We start from the raw sequence: 21,419 nt of genomic DNA on the forward strand, positions 1-21,419 counted from the left end.
CAGAGGTCATTGGCGGCAACCACTCTTGGATAGCAGACAGACAGTCGAAGATGAGGGAAGTAGAGGAGGAGGCCAAGGGTACACTGAAGATGAGCTGGGTGTCATCCGCATAACACTGAAAGTTGAGGCAGAGAGCGGAGATGCGGTGGGCCAGCAGTGCCAGGTATTGGTTGAACAGCCAGGGAGAGAGGTTAAACCCCTGGGGGAAACCACAGGTAGAGAAAAAGATAGCAGCGAGGAAGGACCCAAGTTGTCCCTGGTAGGGTGGACTGATGCACAGTGTTAGAGGAAACCAATACCCAAAAGCATTTTGTACTAGTAAGAGAGGCTACATCGAATACATTTTCCCAGGCAAAGAGCGTCCAGGCTTTCCTCCTGCGAGCTCAGAACTTTTGAAAACGACTTCTGGGATTTTGTACAGCAGAAATGGAACTACTTGGATTTATTAAACTTTGAGTAACCTCATTTGGACTAGGTTTAGCCCTTTGGCCCAAATCAGGACCTGTTGGAGCTAAGTCTGAAGTACTTCTGGGCCTGATAAGGCTGGTCCTACCTTAACAACGGGGTGCTGTGTCCAAAGAGGGCTAAAGCTGCTATAGGATCTTTGCTGCTGGATGAGGCAGATTTTTAACTCAGACAGCTTTATCAATACCTCGACCCCCAAAATGAATTACAGTGATGACGGCAGGTAATAAAACAAGTCACCATCAAGCAGACTTGCAAAAAGATGTCCGTAGTAAAGACCAAGCTTTAAAACTGTATTCCGTAATTCAAAATCAAATTTCAATACACAAGACCCTTCCTAAGCTTGTATTTATTGATTTTAAATCAGCCTCTGCTAGTGTTCCGTGGTTCAAGCTATGGCAGACGCTGAGGGATGTATACAAAAGAAACACTGCTATTGTTAGTTGGAAATTGGCTACGTAAACAACCCGTTTCTTTGCTGCAGAAAGAGGCGTCTGACAGATTTGTGACTTGGCACCTGCACTATTTAGGTCAATATTTTCATTGGCCATATTAGGCTATCCAGATGATGTTATACTCCTATCCATGACATCTACAGGCCTTTGAGGCTTTAACTGAGGAGAAGGGCCTTGTGATGAATCGAAAAAAGACCAATGCAATCATATGTATTGCAAACCATTGCAACGCATCCAAAGTAGATACAGTGGTGATGAGAGATAACATTGAAGTGGTCTCTTTTTTTGGATTATTTGGGTCTGTGATTTAATGATGTGGGATCCTGGAAAAATCATCCAGAGAAAAGTAATCTTTTATTACTGCTTAGCGATGCCATTTTTGGTAATTGAGCACTAAACCACTGCTTGAAGTATACAAACCACATTTAGAGAATGTGTTCTTAAAAATAAAATCGGATTACCAACCAGTATCTCTACTGCACTGACATGCTTTGAGGTGAACTGATCCAATATTGATGATTCAACAACATTTAGACCAGTATTTTTCTGGGTTAGACTTTGGGCGAGTCCCCATTGAGTACCACCTTGATGGGTGTTATGAACATCTCTGATCGCTTAATTAGGTTGGTCATATAGGAGAATGTCCGAAGCATTCAACATGGTGTATTAGTGGGGTGACCCAATTTCAATTTATAGCAGTTGTAGATCCAAGATCAAAGCTGCATTTGAAAATGATTTCCTTTTACTCAAATATTCTGCCTTGCTTTAATCGAAAGCTTTCTTTTTTATACCTAGAGATTAAGACCAATGTAGGTCATGACAATTATTTTGGTTACATAGGTCCACTCTATGCACAAAGCTTACGTACGAAACTCAGCCTGGAGATTTTCTTTTTTGTAAAATTTAAGAGTGGTTGGAACATGGGTAAATGGAGTAACTGTTTGGGCTGCTCCAGAAGTAAGGAAAATATCTGTCACATTAGGTTTCGCGTCCCCGGCACTTTGATATCTGTAAACAACACCTGAAGGCTATTTTTTAATATTTGTACTATTAGATTGCTCTCTGAGGCAGAGAGACTGTCGATTGTCTACAAGTGTGCAGATGGTACAGGCTGTAGCATAGTTGTTAAGGAGAGCCGGGTTACAGGGGATGTCTCTACTTTAAAAGGCCCTTATTCCTTTAGTTATTTTATTTAAGGTTTTATTAGGATTGTTTTGCCATGCATGTGTATCATAATTGTCCAATGAAATGTATTCTCTGCTCTCACCACCTAAAGGTTATTCCTTGACTATGAGGTTTATTGATACTAATGATGGAGGTGAATGATTGAAGACCTGCTTCAGGGACACCAGTATGAGGAATATTATAAGGAGGTGGATCAAGCAAGAGAGTATTCCCTATTTCTGGTGAATTGTATTCTTGTTTTTTTTGGGTAGTTTTTTAATAATGTTTTGTCGTGCTTATATTATTTTATTTTAATTGCTAGTAATGAATTGAATTACTTCTGTGGTGTTTTTGGTAGGGTATCCAAAATAAACCTAATTTGAAGAATAAGAATTGCAATCAATGCCGAGCACACAAGGGAAAATATCATTTTAACCAAATGCAGAAGCATGAACTCAACACATGGCAATAGTACATGTAATGAAAGTGCACTGTGTGTGGGTTTGTGTGCAGTGAGGGAGGGGAGTAGTCACAATAATTGTCTTAAAAATGTCAACTTGAATTTTGAGATATCAGTTCTTTATTTTCATCATCATCAAGCTTATTCGGAAATGATACATTTCCACAAAATAAAAAATAACGTAATTGTGATTGTGGTTAATGTACACTGTCGGGACTTTACAGTACATTGTATGTCTATTGAGAAAGCCTCTAATATTTCACATGATATTGTTCAATTTCAGACCTCAGCGCAAGACCAACACTTCAACTCAACTTAGTGAAGAATTGGAATGGAAGAAAGCTAAAGAAAAGGTAATGGTCACTACGATATGTGTGCCAGAAGGCTTGATACCCAAGAATAATGTCAGATATAATAAGAGCGAATGTGCTTCGCCAATCTCATGTACAGCAGTGAGAGGTCAAGGTCAAATCTGTTCTTAATAGATTGCTTTGCAGAATCTTTTTGTTGTTGGCACATTCTATGGGCCCCTTATTGTTTCTGGTGGAGCCCCACTGAAGGGGGTAATCCTTCCTGACTATTTCAATGCATGGATTTCAGAACCAATCAGCATTCAAAGGATCATCCAAAACAAAGTCAAATGTGATGTGTGATGAAATAGTGCAGGCATTCAAATGTCTGAATTCGGCATTAGTTGGAAATGCTCAAAGGTTAGGGAGTTTGGATTTTCAGGTTGGGCTGATTGGCGTCTCCAATACCATTTGAGAACTGTAGTAGATAATAGGAACTTCTGATCTCGGCAGCAAAATCTGACAAAAAATAGTCTCTTGTAGCATACTGGAATTCTGACATTGTATCTGGCATTTTGACATATTGTGTAAAGTGTAATCTTCCTCCTCCATGTTAAATGGAGAAACAATACACTCGACATGTTGAAAGCTTTTTAAACCGATCAGTAGACATTGCAAAAACATTACGGGGGGAAAACAAATGGAAAAATGGGTCTCAAAACAGACAGAATAAGAAGAACAGCAGTGCCATGCATCTTAGAGCATGGCAAATAGTATTACATAACCACTGTTAGCCAGTGGAGATCCCGCACGGTGGGGGCAAATATAATCAAAGCACGACACATCACAGATTTAGAGCATCAGAATTTTGCACAAATCTAGTTTCATGTTAGACACATAGCTAGCTTTCACAAAAAAATGCAAATGCATTGATTAGTTTCTGGTGAACGTATTCAGTTAAACTCCTAACCACCAGACCTACACAGATTTCGACAAGCTGAAGGTTTCCTGACTTCCTTTGGGATATGGGCAGGGTGGTCCAGGTGAGTTTAGCCTATCAGATTATTTAACGCATGAACACTTGGAGTTAATTTGCAGTTTAGTATACAATGGTCAATGGCGATTGACCAGTACTTCCAGTTCCATTGAAGTTGTTGAGGGATTCAAGGTGTGGTCGTATGTAGGAAGATTAGGGCAGCTTGCTGGCTCTGCTCCAAGAGGCCTGGAAAGCAGCCCAACTGTTCTCGTACCTTTAACAATAATTACACATATGCCGAAGTCCCCAAGAACTAGACGTCCCCATAAAAAGTGCTTCTTAGATAAAAGTCAAGTATCCCTCTCACCTGAACAGTCCATCTCTGAGAGAGATTTTTACCACCAACATGGGGTTCGAACGGATTGCAGAGCCAAAGCAGAGCACAATTGGAAATATCCGGAAACTCCTTTGTAGCTGCTTCTTGTGGGGAAGGTCGACCGGGCTGATACCCTGTGATTGACATAGAGAAGGTTTGGTAACAACATGTTGCAGCTGTTAAGTAAACAGTGCTTGCAGGAATGGGGGTTTGTGCTATAGTGCTGCCACTGTTTATAGAATTGGGGAGAGGGCACAACTCTCCAAACCAGAATGGCGCTGGTGATGGTCCCCTCATTGGCAACAGTGTATTGTGAGAATAGTAAAATGAGTCGGATACATACAAGTAAGAGGTGAGACAACGTCCCCAAACGCTGCATACCACCATACATTCAAAAGGAGGTGTAAATCTGGCTGTGAAACATTACATTACTCGAAATAAGTATTAGGCTTGGGAAGGCTCCCAGTAAGACATGGGCCGCCCATCAACTAGTGCCATATCAAATAGTGTCTCAAAGAGATGGAGTCTCCCCACAAAGAGAAGGGAGGTCACCCAGATGGGCCTTAAAGAGGGAATCCTCTGCATAGTCTCAACCAGCCAAGTGGGAGAGCCACTCCATGCACATCTCTGAGAGACCTGACAGTCTGCTGCAGTGCACAAAACATGGTGCATCCCGTCGATCACAATATTATGCACCTTGATTGGAAGGAAAACAGATCTTGCTTCCGCGTCGACAGACAGGGCTGCTGAGTCTCATTTACTTGACAGCCAGAAGACTAATCTCCCTGAGCATAGATGGGACATCTGGCAAGACTTTCTGACAAGAGCAGCAATCATATTCATTTATAAAAGGGCGTACTCAATATATTTCATCCAGAAAAATCCAAGAGTTGCCTCTGTTACTTGCTTCCGTGCAAGGAGGTACTCTACCACCTAAAATGTTAATCAATCTGGATGAAGAGACACCAGAGATCGACGGATCAGGGTGACCTGCAATGCTTCTAAGACAACAACCATGTACCAATTCAAAAGAGACTGGATAACTATCTATATCACCATCCATGACTTCTGAAGTTCTCACAGAGAAACCATTAAATAAAAACAGTCGGATGAAATGACTGGAATCCTTCCACGTATTTCCAGGAGCAATTTCAAATTGTCTAAAGTCCAAAAAATAGAGACAGATTAAATCTCAACTAAAAGATGATAGAAGAGATAACAGACAAAATTGATTCCCCAAACATCCTTTTAGAAGACGTGCAGTGACTCATCAAAATCGCACCTCGTTGGGAGGACCTTGAAATTAAATCAAGCTGGGTGGACAATTGGACAGAAAAAACTCAAAGAAGGCACTGAGAGTATCATCATCATTTCCTACACTTAGACGATTCTTGAGGAAATCCTCAGAACCAGGACATCCACCTTTCATTTCAATTGGCAGTGCTACCAGGGTTTTCCCAAAGAATGTTGTTGAAGAAGCCAGACCTGGTGACATCAGAGTAAAGCTGTCATCATACAAAACAAAACAGGTGATTTTACAGGGGTGCAGCAAGAAAGCACCAATATGTTTCTTGGGATCAAAATTACAGTTATACCAAGCTATTGTGAAAAGTACTTTGATCAAGTGAAGGGAACACAATCTAATAGTAAAGGAACTTCAGAACCTCCATATAAGATATGAATGAAATGCCAATTTGATCTCCAATTGGCAAAGGGTCTTAGGAGGATAGCCCAGGGGCAACGTTCTCGCCTTGGAAGCAAGACGACACAGAGCAACACAGGTTCGATCCCCGGGTACGTGCTTAGAAACCTTTGGGTGTTAAGCGCGTTATAAATAACATATCATATCATATCAAATACAACTATAACATTACAATGAACGAAGAGACTGCGTACATTATTTAAATGGACACAGCTGACATTCAACCAGTAATCAGAAAGTGACCACTAAAAAAGTAGCCCTTTGATGTGGAAAAGTGTTGGTGGATTTCCAATGTCCCGGTTGAGCTACGTCGATCTTAAATTCTGGAACATATAATGTCACAAGCAGCTGTGATGCATACAGTGTCGAAATTATACTGCAAAGCCATGATGGCACTCATTGAACAGCCTCTTTCAGGACACGCTAAGTGGGACACTGTCGAGGAACGGGCCCCTACTTGTTCACCCATTTCTAGAGCGTTGTTGAATTTCCGACATAAATTGATTCATTGTAAATATCTCCACCAAATATATTATCCTCCTCACAAGCTTGTAACTGACTCCCCCAAAATTGGAGAGCAAGAGATTAAATGGCTGCTGTATGTGGATGATCTCCTTTTAATATCTAAAACACCCATGGGATTATGTAACATGCTTCAAGTTTTGGAAAAATATGCGACAGTGAACAAAATGACAATAAATATTAACAAGATACAAATAATACAATTTGGTAACGCAAGGCAGCGTAATTCTGGACACAAGTGGACACTAGACAAACAGACTAGTTTGACACTAGACAAACAAAAGATAGAAGTAGTGTCAAATTACATCTACCTGGGTGTGAATATTAACAACCATCCAAGAGACTTACCGTATGAATATGGGTTAAAATTGAAGTTTTACAGCTTGTTATCGAAAGGCACGAATCATCAGTGGTAAATATTGTAAGTTTTCTGTTTACCCATTGATTATTTACTTCAAACAAAAAGTCTTACCTATTCCGCTGTATGGATCAGAAACTAAAGAATGTAGATCAGCTAGTTTTTGGAACAAAATGGAAGGTGCCTTTTGGAGGGCTTTGCTGAAATTACCATCATCAACACTGATAGCCCTAATTAGGCATGAAATAGGATTGATTTCCATTTATGCATCATATAAATGGAAGATGTGTATGCTGTATAGGAAGTGTGTGCTAGATAACTGTAAAAATGGCTTGGTTACGGTATTGTCTAATTATGTACGGAAATCTGACGATTAATTTATTAAGCGTTGGAGGTCAAAAGCACAAGAGTTTTTGTATGAAGCAGATATATCTGAAGAGTTACTCCTGCAAAATCCTGGCAAAGCCAAAATAATGGTATGGCAAAGAGATTGGATTCTGACTAGAGAATCGTGCAGTAGATATAGGATCTTCCAGAAGAATCCCTTTGCCCTGAAATGCCTCGGGAATCCCAACCCATATCTATTGAAGTCGCCTAATCCTCTGCATCGTGCGGGACAGTTGCGCCTGAGATTGAATTTGTGGAAAACGAGAGAGGTCACATCCAAATGGTGTAGTAATTATCAACAAAAAAATATATGTCATTTTTGTCATACTGTAATTGAATCTCCTGAGCAAATTGTTACTGAATGTACTGAATTGCAAAATGTACGAGTTAAACATTTGAGAAGACTATTTACCTTTGTGTCACACATGGATGCGAAAGATTTGTGGAAACACATTTTCCATATTAATTCCAAATCAATAGGCTATGCGACAATGAACTTTAAGTGTGAACTAAAGCTAGAGAAGCGGGGAAACAGGAAACTAAATGACAAAAAGAGCAGATGTGTTCTGTGTCTAAAACTGCAATTATGACTCTTGCTCGAAGGAACTAAGTGAGAATGTAAACTCAAGGAATTCTTTTTTTTTAATTCTATTTTTCTTTCATTTTTTTTTTGCTCCCCTTTTAATGTTTTTATTTTTTTCAAAATATGCACATGTATAAAATGAAAGAAGTATCATATTGAAAGGTTGAATTGTTCAGCCAAATCAATAATAAAAAAAAAGCTTCACACATCACACAATAATACCTGATGAACCTGTGGACCAAACATAGAATACTTGCTAACATGCAAAACATGACCTTTGGCTTTGGCTAGGGTTCACAGATGACTGTCAATGTTGCAACAATTAGGAAAAAAGACTGTTGGCCAGTGGGTGTGAATATTAACAACCATCCAAGAGACTTACCGTATGAATATGGGTTAAAATTGAAGTTTAACAGCTTGTTATCGAAAGGCACGAATCATCAGTGGTAAATATTGTAAGTTTTCTGTTTACCCATTGATTATTTACTTCAAACAAAAAGACTTACCTATTCCGCTGTATGGATCAGAAACTAAAGAATGTAGATCAGCTAGTTTTTGGAACAAAATGGAAGGTGCCTTTTGGAGGGCTTTGCTGAAATTACCATCATCAACACTGATAGCCCTAATTAGGCATGAAATAGGATTGATTTCCATGTATGCATCATATAAATGGAAGATGTGTATGCTGTATAGGAAGTGTGTGCTAGATAACTGTAAAAATGGCTTGGTTACGGTATTGTCTAATTATGTACGGAAATCTGACGATTAATTTATTAAGCGTTGGAGGTCAAAAGCGCAAGAGTTTTTGTATGAAGCAGATATATCTGAAGAGTTACTCCTGCAAAATCCTGGCAAAGCCAAAATAATGGTATGGCAAAGAGATTAGATTCTGACTAGAGAATCGTGCAGTAGATATAGGATCTTCCAGAAGAATCCCTTTGCCCTAAAATGCCTCGGGAATCCCAACCCATATCTATTGAAGTCGCCTAATCCTCTGCATCGTGCGGGACAGTTGCGCCTGAGATTGAATTTGTGGAAAACGAGAGAGGTCACATCCAAATGGTGTAGTAATTATCAACAAAAAAATATATGTCATTTTTGTCATACTGCAATTGAATCTCTTGAGCAAATTGTTACTGAATGTACTGAATTGCAAAATGTACGAGTTAAACATTTGAGAAGACTATTTACCTTTGTGTCACACATGGATGCGAAAGATTTGTGGAAACACATTTTTCATATTAATTCCAAATCAATAGGCTATGCGACAATGAACTTTAAGTGTGAACTAAAGCTAGAGAAGCGGGGAAACAGGAAACTAAATGACAAAAAGAGCAGATGTGTTCTGTGTCTAAAACTGCAATTATGACTCTTGCTCGAAGGAACTAAGTGAGAATGTAAACTCAAGGAATTCTTTTTTTTTAATTCTATTTTTCTTTCATTTTTTTTTTGCTCCCCTTTTAATGTTTTTATTTTTTTCAAAATGTGCACATGTATAAAATGAAAGAAGTATCATATTGAAAGGTTGAATTGTTCAGCCAAATCAATAATAAAAAAAAAAGCTTCACACATCACACAATAATACCTGATGAACCTGTGGACCAAACATAGAATGCTTGCTAACATGCAAAACATGACCTTTGGCTTTGGCTAGGGTTCACAGATGACTGTCAATGTTGCAACAATTAGGAAAAAAGACTGTTGGCCAGTGGGTGTGAATATTAACAACCATCCAAGAGACTTACCGTATGAATATGGGTTAAAATTGAAGTTTAACAGCTTGTTATCGAAAAGCACGAATCATCAGTGGTAAATATTGTAAGTTTTCTGTTTACCCATTGATTATTTACTTCAAACAAAAAGTCTTACCTATTCCGCTGTATGGATCAGAACCCCATCACTAATAAATACCCGGATTCCACTGACCTTTGGCCGTGGCCACTCTCCACATTTCAACAATTAGACTAAAGGACCATGGGCCAATGGTCATGCACTTCAGCAATCGTCATTTGCCCATTTCCTCCTTTATTTATCCCCTTCTTTCATTTCTGCGATTGTCTCCCCTGAAAATGTAATGTCGAAAAATAGCCATGAACACTGTTTCGCAACCTTATGTTGTCACGGTATCCCTTCCCATGACGATGTATCCTTTTGCCTTTTATCTCGATAATGGGAAACCGTTTGAAAATAAAGAAGTCTTTGCCATCCCCACATCAACCACACCGTTTAATGTTCATGCGGGAATCACACAGGATTCCCTCTTTATGATAAAAATGAAGTAACTCAAACAGTCACTTCAGCCCTCCACAAAGTGGCCACCTAACTATTTGCTCTGGTTTCACCCTCCCCCGTCATACCCCGATGTGAAACCAGCCCTTTCCATCGCCAAAGTATCTTTTTGAGCCCTATATTGTTTTGCCTTTTCATAGGATTACTGCAGGAATCGCTTGCACTGAGCAAAACTAAATGGGAGCTTTTCATTTCTGAAAAGCCTCAGTGCTGCAATCTACAATGGGAGATATATAAACGCATGCTTTATACCCAGGCCACCCCCTTCTCTGACAAAACTACTGGATGATTTACACCAAACCTGAAAAAGAAATATCGGTAACGCATTGTGGGCACATTGTTTCTAATGTAGCACAAATCCATGCAAGCCCAAAAATAGCTTTTTATCTTTGCCCAGTAACTTTTGATTAGTTTAAGAATTCCCTACCAAATATTGAGGTTCGCAGGCCCATGCCACACATTCTTTTGGGGGCAACCTTTTCAGTCAAATCCGTCTAGTGAGCCAAAAGTTATTAGAATTTATAATCTTAACTATAGGGCGATGACTATATCATGCAGGTGTTAAACCCATACATTCCATGATAAAAGCATGCAGTGTACATAAGAATCCCTTATAAATAGCAGTCACCAAATATGTGGAGCGCGCTTACACGGGGCGCAAGGCTAGGCCTGGCACGAAGGGAGATTATGAAGACAATGGTGTTGGCACCAATTCATACGTTGGGTCCTATTCTTATTATCTTTACTACCATTACCACTGTTTTCCATTAGCAGTGGGTATATGATATGCAGCTTCATGGGTTTTAAATCAAAGTTTTCATTTTTTGAACATGTTTTGATAATAAATCCTGTTCCTGGATGATGATGAATTTTCATTGTTTGATTTAGATTGTTCAAAGTGGTTTGATATTTATTTATTATTCATGTTGTTTATAAGGTTGTTTTTATTTCCACAATTTGCAAGCAGCATCTACATTTTTTACAAAGGGAGAGTAAAGACAATGAAATGTTATGAAAGATTATTTATAACGCGCATAATACCCAGAGGTCTCTAAGCGTGGACCCGGGGATCGAACCTATGTTGCTCCATGTCGTCTTGCTTCCAAGACAAACACATTGCCCCTGAGCTATCTTCCCGAGACTGGTCTGCTTTGCAAAATCGTTTTACAGTGGAGCAGTCCCATTGAAAAACGGTTTGTAAATAAGGCCCAATATTTTAGCTTGTTAATGCAGCTTGCTGCAAGTGTTATTAAACCACTTTGAGCTGTGCTCCATTGAGGCTCTCACGGTATCCTACCACCTCGATGCCTTTTGCATCTTTTATACTTTCTGTTGTTCAAGCACAGACACAACTGCAGGCATGCATGTTTACAGACTCTTGCGTGCTTCTTCTTCCTCTCCATAAAACCCCATGATCTCCGACCTTCCCCAGCTTCTGTTTCTTGGGGGGCGAGGGGGTTATTTGCACCAGAACACATTGTAGTTTTAACCAGTCCAGCAATTCTCTGAAACCAGTTACCACTCCATCCATGCTGTTACAGGACCCTTGGTGTTTCCCACCGCCCCTCTGCTGTCCCCCCTTTTTCAGCTACTTGTGCACTTATTCCCTCTTTTCCCTGGTCCCACCCTCATTGCCCTCTGATAGATGCTCATTGGGGGTCATGTGACATTTAACAACACAGTGTGCAGTTGTAAACCCTACAGGGTCTTTCTTTAGTCAGTTACAACTCCATTGAGGGCCTTACGGGACACTTGTTGAGTGATTCTTCTATGTCCTTTGTTGACTTCCTTGGAACCTGCATGCCACCATTTTGTCAGCTCCTTGGCTGTTTCTCCCCTTCCATTCTTGATCGAGGCCCCTCCGTCCTCCTTTAGCTTTTCATTGCAGGGGTTTTATGACCTAAAACACTACACAAACTAGGGTTGCACATGCAGACAGCGAAGAGCAAAGGCAACGTATGATACCTGTTTTCCTGTGTGCTATATCACCCAAGCCCTAGTCCTGCTACTCACTTACCAAGAAGGCTGATCTACATGCAGGTAGGGGACAACAACTGAATCACCTTGCTTATTCCCTACCCCAGATTAACGGTTTCCCCTCTAGACTAACTATTGCATAGTTACATAATTTATGGCATAGGTAAATTAATTGTTCCCCAACTTTGCTCCACCCCTTAGTTTCCCCACATTCATTGATCCACCTCTAGATTAGTTGCTGCATAGCTATATTTGTGTTGCTGACATATATCTTAAATTGTTGCATGGCAGGAATAATTGATGTTCAACTATACAGCATCCTTTTGGTTAGCTACTTATTAATTGTTTCACCACCAGATTAATTATTGTATACGTATATTAATGTATTGCATAAGTAGAATGAATTTCTGCATATCAAGAGTATTTGTTGCATTTGCTGATTGTTTATTGCATAGTTAAATTAACCTCTGTCCAGCTGTACTTTCACTGTCTATATTAATTGCATCCCCTCTAGATTTATTATTGCATAGATAAACTAATTTCTGGCGAAAAAAATGTTAATTAACACCCGGGGCGGGGTGCACAGCCAATCAGGTTCCGTGGATAGCAGGCTGAAACCGGTAATCTCAGCCATGGAACCCACAGGTTGCTTACTCCACCCTGGACCGCCATCTTCTCCCCACCATCCCTCCGTCTCCCTTTGCCGGCCACTACGGAAATGAGAGAGGGGCTCCATACGGTGCCCCGCCTTCCATCTGTCTGGTGGCCATCTTGGAAGAGTAAGACCCCGCTATCAGCACCCCTGGTTACCGGATTAGCAAACTGGGGTGCTAATGGTGTTAAGCCTGTTCCATAGGCTTAATCGGCTTCGCCCGGTCCTTTAACTTGGGCTGCTGGGCCGTTACCCCCCGGTATAGCCCATGGAACGGGTTACCAATGCCATATTCTTGCATAATAAGATTAACTGTTGCTTGCAACTATATATAAATATATTCAATGTAAAAAAAACTTTAGTTAATGATCATTTAAGGTATAAAAAAACCATATCACAACAAAACCCTGGAAGTTCAGCTAAAGCCACCGTAACTTTGTTTCCCCTGTTACGCAGCCTATGACCACATTGATGACATCACAGATGACATCACTGGTTACATCACTAATACTATCTTGTATTTCTTTGCTACAGAGGTTTGTCTTTTTCGTACATACTTGACTCTCAACTACTCTTCATTTCTGTTAATTCAGTGTATAAACCATACAGGAGATATTCATCAATGTCACCACGCATGCCGTTTTTAACGCATCTAAAAAATTCCGTCATAATCTCACCTTCGATGTTTGTCCTGCTTCACCTTTCTGAGCCCAAAAACCTTAAGCCGAGTTTGGCTCTCACATTTCATTAAAACCCAATATTGATTGATTCCAAAATCGCATCTGCCGGATACATGCAACATATGTACACGAAACAACACAATGAAAATCATGTATGTTTGGGCCTAAAGCTGTGTAGAAGAGAGAAAATTGTCCATCTATCAAATTCATATTGGTCCAGTCCATCATTTGATATACTTGGGTGTCATTATTTGCCGTCAGATAAGGGAACAATAGAGAAAATGAATTGCAAAGCCCCTTCTAAACTGGCAAAAACTAAAGGCTTTTTAAAGAGAATAGCATGAAAGGAATATTGCTGGCCATTAATAGAGGCATAGTTCCTGCTATTGTATGGGGCTCTGGAGTAAACACTGTGATTGACATGGAATGGTTAAATCAGCTAGAGGGCAAGTAATGGCCCCTGTTATTGAACTGCCTCCTTGCACCTACCTCTGTACAGAGCATCCATGTGGAATTGGGACTCATTTTGTTGGCATCAACAGCAATATGGACGAGCTCTTTGTACCTACAAATCTGCAAAGCCACACACACATCCCAGAAACACTAGATACAATTATAGGAGAACAGGCCAGTACTGCATTCCAAGAATGTATTTTTGCCAACTCATCTTTTTTTTTTTTTAATTATAGCAAATTCGATGGACAGTGACTTTGAACCTAGATTATTATGTTCTACAAAAACAGCTTTAAAAAAGTGCAGGAATGGGTTTGGGGCGAAAATATAAAAAAAACAGGTTTTGGGTATGGGACTTGGGTTTTCCCACTCTTACAGCCTCAACCATACTTGTTGGAGTTCCCTTCTCTCAAGTACCACCGACTGTTCCTGCGATTCAGATTGCACCCTCTCTCTTGCTTGGAAGTATTGGGCCCCTATATGGCATCCCTAATATAAGCGCATCTGTAGATGCTGCAAAGGTTTACCAATACAAGAGAGAACTCACCATGTACTAACACACTGTGATAGGTTATGAATTTTGCAATATAAGGATTTGAGGAAATATGTATAGAATCCAAGCATGATACAACCAGATCAAGGGGCCGGGAGGATAGCTCAGGGGCAATGCGCTCGCCTTGGAAGCAAGCTCAGGGGCAATGCGCTCGCCTTGGAAGCAAGACGACGCTGAGCAATACAGGTTCAATTCCCGGGTCGCGCTTAGAAACCTCTGCGTTTATAAATAACCTCTTATGATCATAATGCTGGTCACAATAATTAGTAGGAAGGCAAACATCGCTTGTTTTAGAATTGATAAAATGATGGCTATGTATTCTAGAAATAGATTAATTTTGTTGATCAATTGTTACATTGTATTATATGAAAACAAATATATGTATATAAAATACTTATCAAATTACATATTTAATATACATGTAGTGTGCAACGTTTGTAGAATAACTAACACTTTTTACTGTAATAAAACAACAACAATAAATGATTTGTATGTGAATATTTCTCAGATTGCTCCTATGTTACTATTAGGTCAATGCAGGCTGATGCTTTCAGCAATGTTCTTGTTTTTCATCCTGCTTTTGGTTACATCTAGACCACCATGTATTTCCTAGGTGTAGAGTTTAGTCTTGACTCTCAACTATTCTTAATTCCTGTTCAATCTGTGCATGAACAACACAGAAGGTATTAATCAACATCACCTATAGGTGCCGCTATTTGCACATTAAAAAATGTACTTAATGCTTACCTTACATGTTCATTTTACTAATGTATTGATTTATTTGTACGGGAGGAACAATGCTCTTTTGATCACAAAAGAATTTACACTAGATAGGAAATCAGATTTGACAGGAAGCAGTGAGCTTCTTACAATGGAGTGAGTTCGAGTGACATTGTGACCAGGTTGCAGGTTGTGGCAGGGTGGGGTGTAAATAGAACAGTCACCCGGGACGATACATGGGTGGACATATATAGAGGAAGGACAACCAGCATTAGACATTTTGTAAGTGCAGGTAGGTGGGACGGCCAGCTGTATTAGGGATGCGACCATGATGGATGAAGTGCTAGCATGGAGGAAGGAGAAAGTGAGGGACAGAGGCACAATGGAGGCAAGGTAAAAATGTTAGCTAGAAGGCAGATGATAGGTAGGTTAAGATAGATGGGCTCTTAGTTTGGTTTCGAACAAATTGGTGTGAAATGTTTTTCTAATATTTAGTAGGTTGAGGAGAACCACCATTGCAGTTTTGTAGATAAAAGTAGAGAAGGTGTGAGAATGGTCATAGATGACACCAAGGTTTCTAGCTGAAGAAGAGTAGGGGAGAGTGTCACGTGGGAACTGGATAGGCAGAGGAAGAGATGAGAGGGAGCTTTTGGCAGGGAAGAAGAGCACCTCTGTTTTGATTGAGTTTAACATCATAGCGTGCAGAGCCATCCAATATTTAATGCCAGAGAGACCATTTGAAATTTCATACAGATATGAGAGGAGAGTTCTGGAAAAGAGAAGAGGATTTAGGCGTCATCCACAAAGAGTTGATATGTGAACCCAAAGGTGGAGATTAGTGCCCCAAGAGCAGAGGTGTACAGTGTAAAGACAAGAGGACCCAAGACAGAGCCCTGTGGAACATCAACTGTTCGAAGAGTGCGTTGAGAGATGTTGTTGCTCCAGGAGACAAAGAATTGGTGAGGTGCGAGGTAGGATTCAATCGAGGCAAGGGCTCAATTGTGAATCCCAAGAAGGAAGAGAGTATTAAGGAGATCAGAATGATCGACAATCTCAAAGGCATCAGACAGGTCAAGGAGAGTTAGGATAGAGGATAGATGGGAGTGCTTAGCAGAGGAGATCAAGTTGGAGGCATTCATGAGAGCAGTTTCCACGGAGTGCAAGGAGCAGACACCTGCATGTGGGGGTTCTCGAAGGTTGTGAATGTCTAAGAAATAAGTAAGATGTTGAACACAACCATTTAAAGCACTTTAGAGTAGTGCGGAAGGATAGACAAAGGGCGATAGTTAGCCAGTAGATTTGGGCCAGCTCCTTGCTTTTTTTAGGAGAGGGATGATTGTGGCTATTTTGAAAATAGCGGGAAAGCAAGCTGAGTCTAAGGATTGGTTAAAGAGTTCAGCAAGGTGAGTGGCCATTAACAGGCAAATATGCCCGAGTAGCTGAGGAGCAAGAGGGTCTGATGGGGCACAATAGGAGTTGGCCTTCGTCCATAGAGATAGGATTTATTCAGTAGTAGTGTGACTAAAGTGGAAGAAAGAGGCAGAAGATGATAGAAGAGTAGGCAGGGTGTAGAATGTAGGAGGGGAAATGCCAGAAGAGAGTCTAATTTTGGACATTTTTGCAGCAAAGTATTCAGCTAGGTCATTAGTTGTGCTAGTAGAGTTGACAGTCCTACATTTCGGGCGAGTGCGTTTATGGTGCCCTGTAACCAGCGAGGATGGTTGGGGTGAAAGTCAATGAGGTTGCAGTAGAAATCTGTTTTCACTCTGTCAAGGGTGGACTTGAGAGAGGTCATGGCAGAGAGGTAGAGTTTCAGGTCCTTGCCTGGGTGGGTACGCCTCTATTTGCGTAGCAGTGGACACATTTCTGTGCAGAGACAGCAAATTAAGAGGGTGACCCATGGTTGAAGATGCTGAGACTTGGAGGTGAATGGTAGCAGTGGGAAGTGAGCGGCGAATGAGTCACAGAGAAGTGATTGGAAGTTGGAGAAAGCAGTGTTGGTGGAAGAGGCATCGGGTGTGACGCAAGAAAGTGGGAAATGTAGGCCCGAGAGAAAGGGAGGAATGGCAGAAGGATTACATTTCCTAGTAATAGGTGAGGCAAGTTGTGAGGAGAGGTTAGAGGGTGGAAAGGAGGTGGAGGTGGAAACAATGGAGTGATCAGATAGGGATGGTGTGCCAGGAGTATTAGTAGATGAATGAGATGTGGAGATGAATATGAGATCCAAAGAGTTACCCCCCCAACGTGGGTATTGTGAGAGGTCAGAAATGAGAGCAGGACAACTTTGTGAAGGTTTTTCAAAAGAGCCATTTTATTAATTCAAAGGGTTGGATAAACGCCTCACTATCCCTACCCTGACGAGGATTTCCCTGCCTAAAACAAACTAGAGGGTTCACTCTAACAAAAGGGTTCTATCCCTCCCACTTATACATACAATAACTCAACAATGTAATATATGGCAGTTCAAAAACAACAAATATAACATGCAAGGTCACAGTATAATAACTGTCTATCCTTATGATCGGTGTAAATTCCCCTTCTTATGTTCAACAATTCCAACAGAATAAGGAAATCCAGTCTTGTAACAAAGTTCCAATGTAGGTCTTTTTGATTCCAACTTTACAGCAAAAGGTCCAACACTTCAGATTGTTCAACAAGGTTTCTTTCTCTTCTTTTTGTGATATTAAGAACTCAAACAGCCTTCTTCGCATTAACCAAAAAGACACTTCCTTGGTTTATCGGAATTGACATAAATTGTCTTTCTCAGGATTATTCTGCAACAACGTATTTGTTCTGAAAATGTTAAACAATTCTGCAGCAGCGTACACACTTGCTTCAGCAATGAAAGTTTGGTAGGATGATTCTGTAATATTTCACCAAAACATATCAGTGGTTCCATCACTACTTCTTTACGACTTGTCAATACCACTTCACAGTACTTCATCAACTTCCACCTGGTGTACTCTCCTGCCAGGCCAGAACAAACTACAAGTACTTCTGTGGTAAAGATCAGCTTCCAACAGCTTAGCAATGACTTGCTTCACAACACCACGTTTAAGAATTTCTTCATGGAAAACAAGATTTATATTGGTGCTATTTATTATACACTTGTGATTTCCACACTCTTTGCAAGTTATGCTCCACTCCTTCTGAATATCCTTTACCAGAAGGGGAGCTTTATTGCCACTCTTGTGTCCCCACTTCATTAACCAACTGCTGACAATAATGATGTCTCCCTCTGACTCTTTTGGCTTTGGTAATGCGGTTTCAAGCCAGTTTCTTTTATTAGCTTCTTCAAATATGGGCAATAAGATTTACAAACATTTGGATTCTCATTTGCCTTCTCTTGAATTTGGCAATAATTGTTACTTTTAATTTGCCTTGTTATAACTCTCTATTGGCTTTGGCAATGGTAGTTTGTATTTGAGTCTTGAATTATTGTCCCATCTTGTTGCTGGCTTTCAAATTGACCTGAATGCATATAATCACATCCAATTGGTCTGACAATCAAGCTCTTTTCATTGCACTTGCTCATTTCAAAATCAGTTATCTGCTTTCTCTCTGTTTGGTATTCAAAAGTACTTTTCTTCTTGTATTTCCCTCTGCATGTTGTTGTTTCTTATGTTAAATGGCGGTTACGGAATGCTCCGGTTTCACAATATCTCAGTGAACTCACCGGGTCTGGCATGCGTGTCTGTTCACCTTGCTGCTTCCAAGTCTTCGGACTCAGCTGCTTCTCATGGCTCGGCAACTGGCTGCTGTCATTGTTTTGTTCTTAGGCCCGTGCCACTCGCACACAGAGCTTTCTCTACTCCAAAGGCTCTCCGGTGCTCACCTGCCACTGGAGACAGCCTTTCTGTAGGGGGAAGATTTCTTAACCTTTGCTTCCCATTGCACTGCCTCTGCAATTTAGGTCTCCAGTGGGAAAGCTTCCCCCTCCAATGATTCCTGCTGCGTGACCTCTGCAATTAAGGCTTCTGGAGGCAAATAACCTCTCAAGACCGGCAACTGCTCAACACTCGACAGTGGTACCGGTGTCTTCTTCCTCCTCTACCTTCTGCTTCTTCTGCAATGTGGAGAGTTCACAACTCCTCCACCTACAACTACTGCTCTGCTCCTCTTCTTACTAATGGCCTGCACCTGAGGGGGCCTTCTAAAATTACCAGTCTCCCTCAGGTGTGGGTAATCTCCATTAACAAGCTGCACTTTGCAGTTTTGTGCCTCTTTAGCTCTTTTCCTTGTCCCAGTACTTTGGGGATTGTGGGACATGGAGGCCATAATGTAAAAATCAGATTTTCTATTTTACAGTCAGCCATTAGATGGGTGGTGTCTGAGGGTAAGCTGAAAAAGGGGGGGTTCCTATTCCTCCTGACCTGCTTCCCTCCTTATATGATCCTCCCCTAGAACAGCGCCCACAGAGACAGCATCAGAAAGTGTCTGCCTTTCCCTGGCCACATGAGAAGGGTCCCAGGCCAGGTTTTCTGGGGGAATCATCTCTGATTTCTCACAGTAGGTAAGTTATAGATAGAGTGGAGAGCATGGTCGCTCCGAAAAGACTGAAGTTCAGATTTTTGAGAAGTAGTTTGGAGAGGGAAGGTTAAAGTCACCTGAGAGAATGAGGTGATGTTTAGTGGAAAGAGAATCAAGGAGTGGGCTAAGTTCATCAAGGAATACTTCAGTGGGAGCAGGAGGGCAATAGATGGATATGATGTGAACCGATTGAGGCAGAGCAATACTAGAGTTGATGAATTCAAAAGAGGTACGAGAGGACATGGCAATGGAGATTTGTGAGGCATTGAGGCCGGAAAAGAATAGGTGTCTGACACCGCCACCTCTGCCAGTAAGATGAGGAGAGTCAATGGAGGGTAGTTTGGAGTCATATAGGTTCTGCCGTGTCTGTCCTGCATCACCTTTCTGAGGTAGCCAACATTAAACCAAGTGTGTCTCTCACATGATATATATAAACACAAACCTCGTCTCCTGGATACATGTCATTATGCTAACATCCACAAACTAGAATGGTACTCCTATCTTCCAAAACTGTAAGTGTGTTGATGTTTTTTTATAAATGGCGTCCAAACACTAGATTTGTACTGATTTCTTTTCAAAGCACAGTGAATTGAAGTGTAATGATGCTTTACCCAAATGACTCCAGTGACAAGAAATGGATCTGTTATTGGTAATATAATTTTCGATTTGTTTTTTGTCACTCATAAATTAGTCTCATCCATTTGATCTGATCATTGAGACCTTTTATATATGCGCGTAAATTATACGTTCAAATATTGGTCTCTCTGTCAGTTTTGTATCTATTCAACCTCCAATTGGCTACATAGCCCAACATTCAAAGCTTCTAGTTACCAAATAGGGAGACTTAAATTGTCTCTAATGTTTTCATGTTAACTGCTTCACGGAGGGGAGGGGTGCATCTGCCATAGTTTTGTAAAGAAACCTCTGAGGCCTAATTCACCCCACACATCACAAAAGGTTAACAACCTGTCTGGAAGAAGAGCGAGCTAGAACAATAAGATAACCTTTTTTCTGACATTTATCATCTAAAATTAACAAACCATCTACTCCCTTTTTTAGTGTCCTATTTAATGGCCCAAAAATGGAATTGAACAGTTAGCCTTGGTTGAGGAGTTTGCTAGATATGCTTTTTCCATAGAGGTATATATTAGTAGTTTTAATTTATGTTCTCTTCCGTAAAGATGCTAGCTATAGCATGAATAACATTTCACTACGGAATGCTTTCAGGCTGGTATGTATACGATATAAAAAACGGATTGATTTTGCATATAGAGTTTTATTTCGCAAAATAGAATCAAAAGTAAAGGTTTTATAATAATATAATCCTTATAAGCACTCTCTCTTGTTCACAAAAGGATCACTTGGACCATTGGATGCCCTCTTTTATTGATGGTATTACTTTTATGGGACTTAATTTCAACCTTCCTTAAAACAAAATACATTTGCATATGGAATTGTCAATGGTTAGAATTTTCTTTAAAGTAGTGTCAAATCTGTTAACTACAATTCTTTCATCTAATTCCTAGCCTTTGTAGATAAAAATGGACTTCCCAGTGGCTTGCTAAGTAACACATTCAGCTGCTGTTTGCAAAACTCCTTTACTTATTCTAGGGTGTAGACATAGTTAAATATATTTAAAAAGCATTGCAATATATATAACCAATATTTTATATCAACCACTCTGTCTATATCGACTCAAAGTAACAGTGTCATTTCACTTTAAGTGTCTGTTACATATATTTGACAATTTAGTATGGCTTTTAATCTCATATACTCATAGAGAGATTGGAAAGGTCAGTGCATTAATCAGTCAGCCTGGGTGTTCAT

The 21,419-nt window shown here is 40.4% G+C and overlaps 1 protein-coding gene across 1 annotated transcript in view; it reads left to right on the forward strand.

Moving 5' to 3' along the window:
• LOC138514462 (uncharacterized) overlaps positions 1-21,419 on the forward strand; it is a 791,313-nt gene that overhangs the window by 657,541 nt on the left and 112,353 nt on the right. Inside the window, exon 7 of the mRNA XM_069629962.1 lies at positions 2,828-2,897. Within this exon, the coding sequence (XP_069486063.1) occupies positions 2,828-2,897 (70 nt within the window). The remainder of the gene's footprint in view (positions 1-2,827; positions 2,898-21,419) is intronic.

Source organism: Ambystoma mexicanum, chromosome 12 (genome assembly GCF_040938575.1).
Source record: "Ambystoma mexicanum isolate Mex_15411 chromosome 12, UKY_AmexF1_1, whole genome shotgun sequence".
Taxonomy (NCBI): domain Eukaryota; kingdom Metazoa; phylum Chordata; class Amphibia; order Caudata; family Ambystomatidae; genus Ambystoma; species Ambystoma mexicanum.